The 13,441-nt window shown below is 41.1% G+C and overlaps 1 protein-coding gene across 15 annotated transcripts in view; it reads left to right on the forward strand.

The window, feature by feature from the left end:
- The window catches only part of zfand6 (zinc finger, AN1-type domain 6), a 48,314-nt gene extending 35,131 nt beyond the window's left edge, over positions 1-13,183 (forward strand). For all 15 annotated transcript variants that reach the window (XM_041174781.1, XM_041174789.1, XM_041174787.1 and 12 more), the window contains 3 exons: positions 1,606-1,715; positions 3,043-3,159; positions 9,356-13,183. In XM_041174781.1, the coding sequence (XP_041030715.1) occupies positions 1,606-1,715; positions 3,043-3,159; positions 9,356-9,504 (376 nt within the window). In that variant the 3' untranslated portion in view covers positions 9,505-13,183. The remainder of the gene's footprint in view (positions 1-1,605; positions 1,716-3,042; positions 3,160-9,355) is intronic.
- Positions 13,184-13,441: the final 258 nt, after the last annotated feature.

A 13,441-nucleotide genomic window follows, 5' to 3' on the forward strand; every position in this document is an offset into this window, starting at 1 on the left:
GCGGGTGTTCACGTTTTATTGTCCCAAACCAGCTGCATTACTTGTGCATTCCCAGGAAACATGCCGTTTCCATGGCAGGCACACCATCAACTCGCTGCTTCTTCACACCAGGCACCATGTTTAAAGTCCAGCTACGCGCACATATCTTGGTGCTTCCAGCCCATGACTACTACAGCAAAGATGTCCATGAAAGACAAAAAAAAAATTGCAGTCCCCAGGTTTAATGACTCATCATTGGAATGCAATTTAGACGCTGTGGAGGCCCACCGTGATGTCCTCTACCCCTGCTCTGGCCGTTGGACAGGCAGTGGCATTACCAACCCAGCATGGCAGGCAGTGACAGCGATGGTCAGTGTCAATGCTGCACAGAACAGGTTGGCCATCCAATGCAGATAGAGGATGAATGATCTCATCCGTGCAGCCCGGGTATGGCAACCATCTCGTCACTCTAAACTCTCTCACTCAAGCTCATCACAAATTCATGGGTATCTCACTCACTGCCAGCTCGAGGGACAACACCACCCATTCTCTCACACCCTCACATCTCCATCTGGCCTCTTCTCCTTTCGAGTCTGCCTCCTCAACCCTCACCATCCTGAGGCCACTTGCATAGATCAACATGTGTCCCCACGCACACCCTGGGAAACCCTCCTTCCCTTGTACAGCTCTCGTCCTGCAGCCCCTTCCCTTGCCTGAGGCCACTTCTCCCCCTTCCCCAAGCAAGCCATAGCCCTGCAGCCATTGAAAAGCCACCCACATATGGCTGATCTGGTAGGTAGAGACCTGCCCGTGAGCCCCCCTTAAAAGTGATGTGGTGCTGTCTGTGAAGCCTGGCATTGATGACTGCGAGTGCCGCCCGAAGCAAGGTAGGCAAACAAACCTTGAAGTCCCGAGCGAAGTGCAGCCCGCCAGGTGCACGTTGCTTACGTGCTGTTGTGAAACACATCGGCATGATTTCCCGCCGGAGTGGGCGGACGCTGCAACGATGAGTCTGGTGGGCTGACCTTATAATGATATGCTGATGTATTACAATGAGGTTGCTGATGTCCGATGGCGGGAAACATCGACACCATCGGCAGGCAGAGTGAATGATCGCAAACTGGTTTCACGCCATTATGAAACCAATCGCACCATCTTGTTCACTCACCCCACTGCACACAGCCAATGTCGGTGGGCAAGGAAAATCCTGTCCTCTCATTAATTGGTAACATTGGGCCTGCATCAACTGCAGGTTTTCTGGTGGTGAAATGGGGAAAGATGCCTGATCTAACTGCTCTCTCGGCCATTTCTCTCCGAGCTGTGCCTGAGAACTCTGCATTGCACAAACGGAATAATAGGGACTTTCTACCCTGTTCTCAAGCAGTGCCACATGTGCTGATTAGTGCTAAACTCGTTATAGCATTCAGGGAGGTGCTGGATAATATAAAAGTGTGGGAGAAAATACTGTGAATGACAGAAAATGGAATTGTATAAAACGATCTGCGGCATTCGGGGATGCTTAGAATGTCCTTGATACTTGTAAATTATAGGCTAAATTCAATGGTTCTTTTTTTAGTGCCGGCTGAATTTTACTGTTTTTAAACTGTTTTTTGCTTTCTTTTACAGATCAGTTTCCAATCAGCTGCTGCTACTATCCCATGAATCAGTACCAAATCCCCAGAGCGATGGGGACCATACAGAAGATAACCAAGAAATGACTAAAAAAGATTTGCAGGGTAATTCTCCTTTCGGATATCATTTCCATACCATCTGATAAAAGACTAACTTTAAATCTGCTTGAGCACAAAAAATAGCAACATTAGGTACTTTTTAGAAGGAGCCATCTTATGCTCAATATTGTAGGTGAGATGATTTAATTGAAAGCATTTTTAGATGGAGAGTAAACAAGTGTAGTGTAGGATGCCTAATGTGTCAGAGCAGTTCTTCAGTCATGTTGTGTGTGGAGCATTTGCAAGGTGATCACTTTTAATTGGGCAGAATCTCAATCTCCACCTCCAATTTCAAATCTGTTCCAGGCTGCACAGACTCATTTAAAGATGAATTATCTTTCCTTTTTCCCTTCCTTTTCTTTTTCCTTTCCACTCCTTTCTTTCTTTCTTCCTCCCTCCCTCCCTTCCTTTCTCTCTCACATCCACCAAACCCTGCCCTGATATCCATATGTAGTATAAAATATGTATCTGGTGTCCAGTCGTTGCTTGTTGCAGGCACTAGGCTGCCACAGTTGGCCTTGCCATCACTGAGGAAAATCAGCCAGAGTTTCTGCCCCTGTATAAAATCTGTTTGCATCTGTAGGAATCTGCCCCCACGTGCGCGTGAAGAGAAGGCTGGATCAGTCAGGTTTGGCTGCGGTGCCTTCCGTGGTTGAATAGCCTGTCTGGCAGCAGGCTCACAGGAAGCATAGCTATTTGAGCATATCAAAGAGCTGGCATCTTCAGGCGGGGAATAAAATAAAGCAAAAAATTGTTTTTATAAATTTTACATTAACTGCATGAGAATTAAACTTTCCACTTGACCAAAATTTATAAACTTTTCACATTTGTCTGCTGATAATAGCAAAATCCTGTTTTTTTTTAAAACGAAACTCCAGACAGATTAAAATGGTGCAGTGGAATTGGAGGCAAAAAAAAGTGCTTGAAATTTCAACTGGTCTGATTCTTGTGGCAGATTTGGGTGGGAATCAACAGTTAGAGAGAGCAACGCTGGACAGTTTTGACAGATCATTAGTGGGGAATAATGGCGAAGACTGTTCAGATTACTCCAGCTCGTCCAAGAACACAGACACAGGGTACAGCTATGATGCTAGCACAGAGAGTGAGGCAGATGACTACATACCGCTGGAGGAGGTTTCACGGAGGACTAAGAGAAAAATAGAGGAGGCATACACAGATCTAGGTAAAACTTTCTTCTTGGGATGTATACTATGTGCAGATAACACTGTGGCGGTTCTCTCTTCCCCTCTTTCACCTTTCCCCATAGGGATGCTGCATATGATCCATATACAGGTTGTTCATGGTTAATCAAGTTTGTAATTATCTGTTAAAGCTTCCACATCCGAAGAAATTGCACAGACTTCTTCTGATGGACAGGACAAGTCCCCTGAAAAACCCAAGCAGAAGAAGAATCGTTGTTTTACCTGCCGAAAGAAAGTGGGACTTACAGGTCAGTACGGTCTGCTGGGCAGGAATTCAGGTCTAAGGCATCTACAAATAGGGACAGACTCCCCAAGAGACTGACTGGGTGTGTCTTAATGCTAAAATACACGGGTGATGATGATCATTTTACTGGTGACTTGAATTTTTTACGTGTCTAATTTACCCTCTTATTAACTTACTGTTGTATGTCTACTTAAGTTAGGATAAAGTCACAAACCCTTTGCTAGGATTTTAATTAGAATTTTTCACTTCTGTCATTCTTTTTCTTTTTGATCTATCTGTGCCTTAGCCAGTGGAGCAAGGAGATTTGTTACTTTGCTAATGTTACTATTAGCATTTGACCATGTACTAGAGTAGCCTGATGTTCCCATCCCCTCTACTGGCACTGGACTGAACCTTGCCTAAGATTAAAAACTTGGGCTTCATGACGATGATGCATTTGCTTATCAATCCATGGCCAACTTGGTGTAGTAACTGTGCCTGCCACATTACAACTTTTAGGTTATAGAACAATTTAATAAGCAGTGTGTTTGGATATGTACCCTGCAAGCTTGCATGAAAATATTGCTAAGTAAGTAAAATTATTTAGCACTCACTTCTCCTTGTTTGGCTATTTTACTACTCCAACATCATCCAGAAAAGCAAGGACAACCCTGAGCTTTTCTCCAGCATCAACCGAGAGAGGGGCTCATCAATTTAATTTCCAAAATTGAGGTTGTCCATACAGCTATTGCTGCTTGCTTTCTTCTGCTCTCCTGTGTATCCCCACCCTTATCAGACTTCTCATGCATGAGATCTATATCTGCCCCTTCAATCTCCTTGCCATTCAGCTCTCTCTCCTTGGTCCAGTGTTTCTGATGCCATAAAGTCTACTTTTTTGTGCTGTTTTTCTTCCCCACTGCGGCCATCTCTGGCCCATAAAACAGAGATAGCCCCGGTCTGCTGTGTGACTGCGAACATGCACTGTTCCACCATTTTTTAATATTCGTTCATGGGATGTGAGCATCGCTGGCTAGGTCAGCATTTATTGCCCATCCCTAATTGCCCTTAAGGTGGTCATGAGCTGCCTTCCTGAACTGCTGCAGTCCATGTGATGTAGGTACGCCCACAGTGATAGCTGAATGGTTTGCTAGGGCATTTAAGAATCAACTACACTGCTGTGGGCCTGGGAGTCACATGTAGGCCAGACCAGGTAAAGATGGCAGATTTCTTTCCCTAAAGGACATTAGTGAACCAGATGGATTTTTACAACATGGTTTCACAGTCATCATCAGACTTTCAATTCCAGAATTTTTGTTGAATTCAAATTTCACCATCTGCTGTGTTGGGACTCAAACCCAGGTCCCCAGAGCATTATTACCCTGGGTCCCTGGATTATTAGTCCAGTGACAATACCACTATGCCACTGCCTTCTCCAACTTTGTGCATGAGGCACTTATTCCATTCTCCCTTCCAGACTGCATGCTCAGGCTGAGCTCACAACAATGTTTCACCCTGAACTGAGAATGATCAGCCCACAACCATATAGCTGCCTATTTTCATGCAGATAATATTGCCACTTAAATTCCTACTTTCTCTTCACTTATCCACACCTTCAACACCCCACTGCTTGATTCCCCTAATACCAATCGCTATAATTAACACCCTACATAAAGTCTAACTCAGTGCAAAGTGTACAAGGGGTAAAGTTCTGGATAAGACCACAAAGCATCATCCTGTACTTACTGATCTCAGATTTCCCATTCTCTAGCGCATCAAAGTTAAAATCTCCATTTTCATTTTCAACTCTCTCTTACTGTCTACCACATTCTATCTGCAATCTCCTCCAACTCTACATTCTAGCTTGTACTCTTGAGTCTGCTATTTTTTTCACTGCCCTCCAGCCCCTGCTCCATCATTAGTTACAGAACTTTTGGGTACCATTTCCCTGGCCCCAGAGCTTTCTTCTTAAATTCCTCCACTGAGAAGTTTGAAAGCTGCTTTGCATTTCAGGCTGGTTTCTATAATCTCTCTCATTCCGTTCAGTGCCTCCTAGCCTGCACTCCGTGTTTTGGTACTGTTTGTGAAAGTTAAGTTTTTATCTATTTGTTTTTTAAAGTAGTACAGTGGCTGAAATTCACGGTGGTGTTGTCAGATGCAACTGGAAATAGCTTTGCAACAAGTAGAATTAAATCCACTTTCTTAGTTCTTGGCATTGTTTACTTTTCTCCAGTATTATATTAATCAGACTTTGGAGATAGCCATACTAACATAGAGGATCCTGCTGCCATCATATAACTGTAGGGCTGCAAATCAGCCAATTAGTGACGCCTTCTCTAAAGGGCCAGTAAAACCTGATGCAATACTGAAGGATTGCTACAATATAATGTTGTTTCAGATCATGCATAAAAATGAGTTATTGGCTTCCTGTTTAGCTGTGTGCAAAAGATTCCATGTCACTATCCAAGGAGTAGAGCATTTACTCGGTACCTTAAATAACACTCTCCCTCAACTAACATTCTCTCTCAATTCATCCCACAAAAAAATCCAACAATCATCTCAGTTCCTGTTTGTGGAACTGTACTGTGCAAAAATTGTCACATTTGCTCACATAAGTGACTGCCCTTCAGAAGTTATTCACTGGACCTGGGGCCTGAATATTCAAGGGTGTTTGATATTTCAGAAGGTCAGGAGAAATGAAAAGGAGATGGTGGCTTTGTTAATAAAGGATGAGATCAACACAATAGTGATAAATGATCTTGATTCAGAAGATCAAGATGTAGAATCAGTCTGGGTGGAGGTGAGAAACAGCAAAAGAAAGAAGTCACTGGTGAGAGCAGGTTATAGGCCCTCGAACTATAGTTATGCAGCAGGACATCAAGAAATACTGGGGGCTTGCAAGAAAGGTGCTGCAATAATCATGGGTGACTTTAATCTTCACATCAATTGGATAAATCAAATTGGCAAAGGTAGCCGGGAGCCAAGAGTTCATAGTGCATTCAGGGCAGGTTCTTAGAGAATACATTCTGCAGCCCACCAGGGAACAGACTATTTTGGACCTTGTAATGTGTAATGAGACAGGATTAATTAAAGACCTCATGGTAAAGGATGCAGGAGTAAGTGCCATCTACAAGATGCTCTGCAGGAATTCACCAAGGCTCCCTAGACCGCACCTTCCAAACCCACGACCCCTACCATCTAGGGCAGTAGACACATAGGAAGACCACCACTTGGAAGTTCCCCTCCAAGCCATTCACCATCCTGGAAATCACCGCCGTTCTTTCACTGTCACTGGGTCAAAATCCTGGAACTTTCTCCCAAACGGCATTGTGGGTGTACCTACACCACAGGACTGCAGCAGTTCAAGAAGGCAGCTCACCACCATCTTCTCAAGGGCAATTAGGGATGGGCAATAAATGCTGGCCTAGCCAGCAACGCCAAGTCCCATAAATGAATTATTTTTAAATGCCGTAGGCAAGAGTGATCATGACATGATGGAATTTTGCATTCTGTTTGAGAGTGAGAAATGTGGATCCATAACTAGTGACTTAAACTTAAAGGCAGTTATAAGGGTATGCAGACAGAAGTGGCTGAAGTGGACTTGGTAAATAAGTTAAAAGGGAAGATTAGAGAAGCAGTGGCAGACATTTAAGGAGAGATTTCTTAACTCTCAACAAAGATATATTCCATTTGAGGAAGAAAGACTGCACCAGAAGGATGCACCATCCGTAGCTGACTAAAGAAGTTAAGGATGGTATCAAATTGAAAGATTGCTGTGAAGATTAGTGGTAGGCTAGAAGATTGGGAAAATTTGAGAAACCAGCAAAGGATGACTTATAAAAAGGGAGAAATTGGAATATGAACGAAATCAATCAAGAAACATAAAAACAGACTAATAGCTTCCACAAGTATATAAAAAGGAATGAGTAGCTAAAGTGAGCATTGGTCCCTTAGAGGGTGGGACTGGGGAAATAATGGGAAACTAGGAAATAGCAGAGACTTTGAACAAATATTTTGCATCTGTCTTCACAGTGGAAGATACAAAAAACATTCCAAGAGTAGCAGAAAATCAAGAGGCAAAAGGGAGGAAGAAACTTAAAACAGTCACTACCACTAGAGAAACAGTAATGGGAAAACTCTTGGGACTTAAGGCTGACAGTCCGTTGGAACTTGTGGCCTGCATCCTAGGATCCTAACAAAAAAAGCAGCTGCACAGAGAGTGGATGGATTGGTTGTAATCTTCCAAAATTCCCTAGATTCTGGATTGGAAAGCTACAAATGTAACACCTCTGTTCAAGAAAGGAGGAAGCTATATGTCAGTTAGCCTAACATCTGTCATTTGGAAAATACTGGAATCCATTGTAAAAGAGGTCATAGCAGGTTATTTAGAAAATCATCAGGCAGAGTTAACACGATTTTGTGAAAGGAAATTTGTGCTTGACTAATTTATTTGAGCTGTTTGAGGATGTAACAAGCAGTGTGGGTAAAAGGGAGCCAGCCAGCAGGTATAGTGTAGTTGGATTTCCAAAAAGCATTCAATATTTTTTTTTCATCCATTAAAGGGATGTGGGCATCATTGGCTAGGCCAGCATTTATTACCCATCCCTAGTTGCCCTAGTTCAGAGGGCGTTTTAAGAGTCAGCAACATTGCTGCGGGTCTGGAGTCACATGTAGGCCAGACCAGGTAAGGATGGCAGATTTCCTTCCCTAAAGGACATTAGTGAACCAGATGGGTGTTTTACAACAATCAACAAGAGCTTCATGTCATCATTAGATCCTTTGAATTCTAGATTTTAATTGAATTCAAATACCACCATCTGCTGTGGTGGGATTCAACCCTGGGTCCCCAGAGCAATATCCTGGGTCTCTGGATTACTAGTCCAATGACGTCATCACTGTGCCATTGCCCTCCCTATGGTTCCACATAAAAGGTTACTACACATGACAAGAGTTGGGGTTGATATATTAGCATGGATAGAGAATTGACTTACAAACCGGTAAAAGAGTTGGAATAAATGGGTCATTTCTGGGTTGGCAAATTGTAACTAATGAAGTGCCACAGAGATCAATGCAGGGGCCTCAACAATTTATGATTTATATTAATGATTGAATGAAGGGACACACTATTGTAGCCAAATTTCCCTATGGTATGAAGGTAGGTGGGAAAGCAAGATGAGGGGGATGCAAAGAGTCTGCAAAAGGGATATTGATAAGTGAATGGGCAAAAAATTGGCAAATGGAGTATAGTGCGAGAAAATTAGATTGTCCACTTGGGGCGTGGAAAATAGTGAAACAGCATTATTTAAATGGAGAGACATGACAGAATGCTGCATTATGGAGGACCTGGGTGCCCTTGTACATGAATCTCAAAAATACAGCATTCAGGCACAACAAGCAATTAGGAAGGCCAATAAAATGTTGATGATTATTACAAGGGAGATAGAGTATAAAAATAGAGAAGTTTTGCTACAACTGTACAGGGCATTAATGAGAACACATCTAGAATACCATGTAGTTTTGGAATTGGAAGCTGTTCAAAGAAGGCTCGCTGGGCTGATTCCTGAGATGAAGGGTTTGTTTTATTTGGAAAGGTTGTGCAGGTTGGACCTATACTCATTGGAGTTTAGATGAAAGAGAGGTGATTTTATTGAAACATAATAGTTCTGAGGGGGCTTGACAGGGTACATGTTTCCTCGTGGGGGTAATCTAGAACTAGGGAGCACAGTTTAAAAATAGGGGATCTCCCATTTAAGACTGAGCTTAGGAGGAATTTCTTCTGAGAGAAGTTAGTGTTTGAAATTCTCTTCCCAGCGAGCAATGGAGGCTAGGCCATTGAATATATTCAAGGTTGAGTTGGACAGACTTTTGATCGAGGAAATCGGGGACTATGGTGGTCAGGCAAGAAAGTGGAGTTAATGGCCACAACCAGATCAGCCATGATCTGATTGAATAGTGGTGCAAGCTAGAGGGGCCAAATAGCCTACTCCTATTTCTTATGTTCTTATGGCGCATTTGGGGTGCCCCAGGATATGATCGGGGCACAGCATAAGTGTCATTCTTAAATACTTGATAAGAAACTTGAAGTGTGGGGAGGGGGAAAGAATACAGACACAACATAGCCTACTTGTTGAATGCAAGTAACAGAGTTAGACATGAGTGTTTGTCTTTCCACCCCCTAAGTCTAAAGTTGTGGATGCATGTTCTAACTCTGTTTTTATTTCCAGGATTTGATTGCAGATGTGGAAACTTGTTCTGTGGATTACATCGTTATTCTGATAAGCACAGTTGTCCTTATGATTACAAAGCTGACGCTGCTGAAAAAATAAGGAAAGAAAATCCTGTTGTAGTTGGAGAGAAGATCCAGAAGATTTGAACTGCTACTTACATTAAATTTTTTCTTTTAAACCACGTGAACCTAATTAAACAGCGGAGAGGATAAGCTGAGCTTTGTAGTTCATTCTGGGAGATTGGAGCATTGTACTTGCTTGCATAGATCTTTAAATCATGCATGCTATGAACAATAGAATTTGAGAACAGACTGAAAAGTTCTTTCACTTTCCTTTGAATATTTTGTGGTTGGAAAATTACGGCATATTTAGGAGCAAGTCCATTTGCAACCATTTTAATCTTAGTTAAGTGTCGGGCTCTTTTTTTTAAAAAGTAGAAGCGTTGGAGGGCAACATTTTTCCAATATTACGTGCATGTCTCAAATTTTGCGTTTCTTCCTTTGTTTATGTGGCCTTTCTCAGCAGCACGATCTTCTAACAAGGCAGTGTCACAAACAGGCCCATCAATAACTGTGCTCTAATCACTGCTCTGTTCCATTCATGAGAAGGCCCCATGTATTGGCATCATAGCTTGTTCGCTGCTCCATCTCATGAATTATTTATGTACTTAAACAAGTGTATGCAGTTTATGATTTTATTGTATGTATCCTGAATGGAAAAGCCTATATGCACATCAATGCTGACTACAAGTTTAATCAGAAAATACGTTAATGCTTAACTCTAAGCATACATGAAACACAAGATGGTAATCGTGCTGTATTTATGTTAGTTTATTCACTGTCTTAATTTTGATTAAATAAAGTTATAAAGGAAAACTACTGATTGTTTAAAAAAAATTTATAGTAGAGTTAGTGGAGAACTCCTATCTGTGCCTTGAAATAAAATGGGACTGTTGCTTGATAGTACAGAACTTGAATATTGCTGAAAAGAGACAAGTTGCTGAAGCTTTTCATCTTGCACTTTTCAGGGCCAACACAAAAGTGCCAAATTTCAAATGATCACAACAATTTATATTACAAGAGTAAAGGGTGCTGATTGGCTGGCAAGTAGACTCTGATTGGCCAAAGGATTGTATTGTGGCATACCCAGGGATCTGCTGTCTGCAAACAAAAAGAATGTGTTCAAGTCTTGCGCCTTTTTTGAATTATCCAGGACTTGGGGAGCCTAGAGTCTCCCCTTGCTTTCTCCATGGCAATGTTTTGACCAATCAGTCAACTTGCCAACCAATCAGATCCTTTTCTACTGTAATATTGTTATGATTGTTTGCAACTTGGTACTCCTGCGGTTGTCCTGATGATTGTAAGATGAAAAACTTTGGCAACATGTCTCCCTTTTCAGCAATATTCAAATATGGGACTCTGGTCAAAATATTCTATTCTCACCCCATGCTGCCCTCCATTTAGCTGAAGGTATTTCTAATTACTTTTATATGTGAGTACACTTTACTGGGTACTAAAACTTGCAGATTGTATAACACTGTCGGAACCATGCATACAGTTTTTCATCTCCTGTCACTAAATTTTGCAAATGTTGACCTGTAGGTAATGCTACTGGCACAACTAAATGCATTTCACATTGATACATATTTAAAGAGGATTGTATTTTAAAGTGGTAATGTTAGTTTCTCAGAAACAATATTTTTGCCAAATGTTCTTTGTCGTATGGAGTGATTCAGTTTTAAGCACTGCAGTTTCCCTCACTAATTCTTTACAATGCATTTTTTATGACTAGTTGTTACTGAATCTTCAAACAATTATGGGGAGAAGTGTGGCTTTGTTCTTTGTATTCTTGTTAGAAACCTTGACCTGTAAGCACTAGAGCAGTTGGCTGTGCAACATTTGTTTTCAGAGAACTGAATTAAAAACATGAATCAAACGTGCAACGTTGGAAGGAAGTAATGACAATGGAGTTATTTTTTTCAGGTGGTAGTGTTGACTTGGAGCTGCAGCAGTGATTCAAAGTAGAAGTATACTTGAACAAACTTTAACAGCAAGTTGGAAGCAGCAGGAACATTTTTTTTCTCTGCCCTGTTAATACCAACTCGCGTTTAGGTATGTCATCAGCAATAGTTACCTGGTATCTGTGCCTATTATTGTCTCATAACCCTGGAGCAGTAAATATTGTAAGCTTTTTTGTGTGTAGCGGCCATAACAGCCAAGCTGGTTCTTGCACTGCATCCACATGTGCATCTTGCAGCTGAAGTATGAGTGGGAGCCTCGCCCTGCACTTCCTCAAGCTCCACATAGGTATTCTAATTCAAGCATCCCATATACAGAAAACACTTCGATGGGGGACAAATGTTAATTGAACCTATGCCGTGCTAAAGCAAAGCAAAACCTTTTCAAACAAATATTTGTTTGTGAAAGCACAGGTGTTTTGTACCATCAGGGTAACCTTTAGGACAGTGTACTGGTGAAGTGGGTTTTTGCTGTATTCTGGAAAATATATCAAATTATTGTCATTCTAACATTTTACTGCAGCATAGGGAATAAGGTCTCAGATCAGTAAATCACTGTGGTGATTTGTAGCCTCTGTACTGCCTGGTTACAATTCAGCTCTGAAGGCTAGAAGAGCATCATTGTCTGTACATGCTTGCATCCAAGTCAGTAAAGTTCAAATGCACTAAAAGGGTTCAGGTTCTCAAAACCTCCTTGAAATATGTTCTGTTTTGGTCAGTGTTCAAATCTGAAAGAACCCTCTTGTCCAAGCACGTCATGAGCTTGATATGACATTGAAACATTAAGCCTGATTCAAGTTTAAGGTCTTGGTTTTAGCTTCATGACACAAATATAACTGCCATTGAACAATTTCCTAAATTATAGTTTTTTTTGGTTTTATTAAATTTATTTTCTGGCATACCAAATGGTGCTTCCACAAATAAGGATAACTGCATTTCATGGAAATTAACATGTTTTGTTTCAGTTGGGTATCATTTGATCCGAATATCGATAACTTGTATGCGTTTTGAAAGATCCTCATTGTCTAAACAGCTATCTTCCATAATCATTGAATGTATCCAATTATTCTGCAGTCAGTTTCAACTAGAAGGTGGGTATGAGTGTGATTGTATTTTGTAAACTTTCACTTTCCAAAAATGTGACTATCTGACTATGATTTCTGTATTATATTTTTATATGATTGTAGATAGGGTTAATGTATTTTAGAAATTACTATTATAGTCACAGTCTTCCTATTAAATTTCAAATTGGAGACCAGAGCCCATCTACTTACAGAATACAGGAGCTTGGTTTTAGCAGCTAATCTATTGCTCATTTTAAAGGACAATGGATATCTGCCAATATTTGGAGTTGACATTTCAATCTGAGGAATAGTTTCTGTTGCTGGCAAATATGTAAATTGACGGGCTCTATTTGTTCTCTAAATGGCTGTGCCATAAGGGAGCTTTATTCTAAGAGAATTGAGAATATCAAAAGAAAATTGGGCCATCTGATGGTTAGGGTCTACTGGTTCACACTTTATTTACCTACAAGCTGCAAATGATTGATATCCGTTGATCATTGAGAAGAATCGGTAAAATTAAGCATTGCCTCAACCGGTGTAGGTGATTAGTAAGCTTTGTGTGATTATCTATTTCCCATTAATGTCTAACAGATACTCAGTTGAAAGCTACTGTAACGAACAAAAGGAATTTGGGCTTTGCAGGCATTTATGTATTGTGTAAGACAAGTATTGTACTAGTTTCTTGCTGTGTCTTTCTGCTTCTGTATAATACTTGTAAATAAATTTGATTTAGTTTTAGCCTTATTTATGGTCTGGCATTGTGGATTTACTGGCTTTTAAAATAGACAATATTATATGCTATTCCACCCTGTCTCTAGCATACCAAAGCCTCGGTAGGGACTCGGGACTAATTGTCAATTATTTGGCATGCCATCCCACTTCTAGCATAAGCATGCAGATTTTGCTCAGGAGATCTGTGGAAATTGTGGTTTTACTGTGGGCAAATAAAATCCACTTTATTTTTAGTGCCACATAAATGTGGAGGTTTTGAAAAGCAAGGCA

The sequence above is a fragment of the Carcharodon carcharias genome, chromosome 26 (assembly GCF_017639515.1).
Source record: "Carcharodon carcharias isolate sCarCar2 chromosome 26, sCarCar2.pri, whole genome shotgun sequence".
Lineage (NCBI taxonomy): Eukaryota > Metazoa > Chordata > Chondrichthyes > Lamniformes > Lamnidae > Carcharodon > Carcharodon carcharias.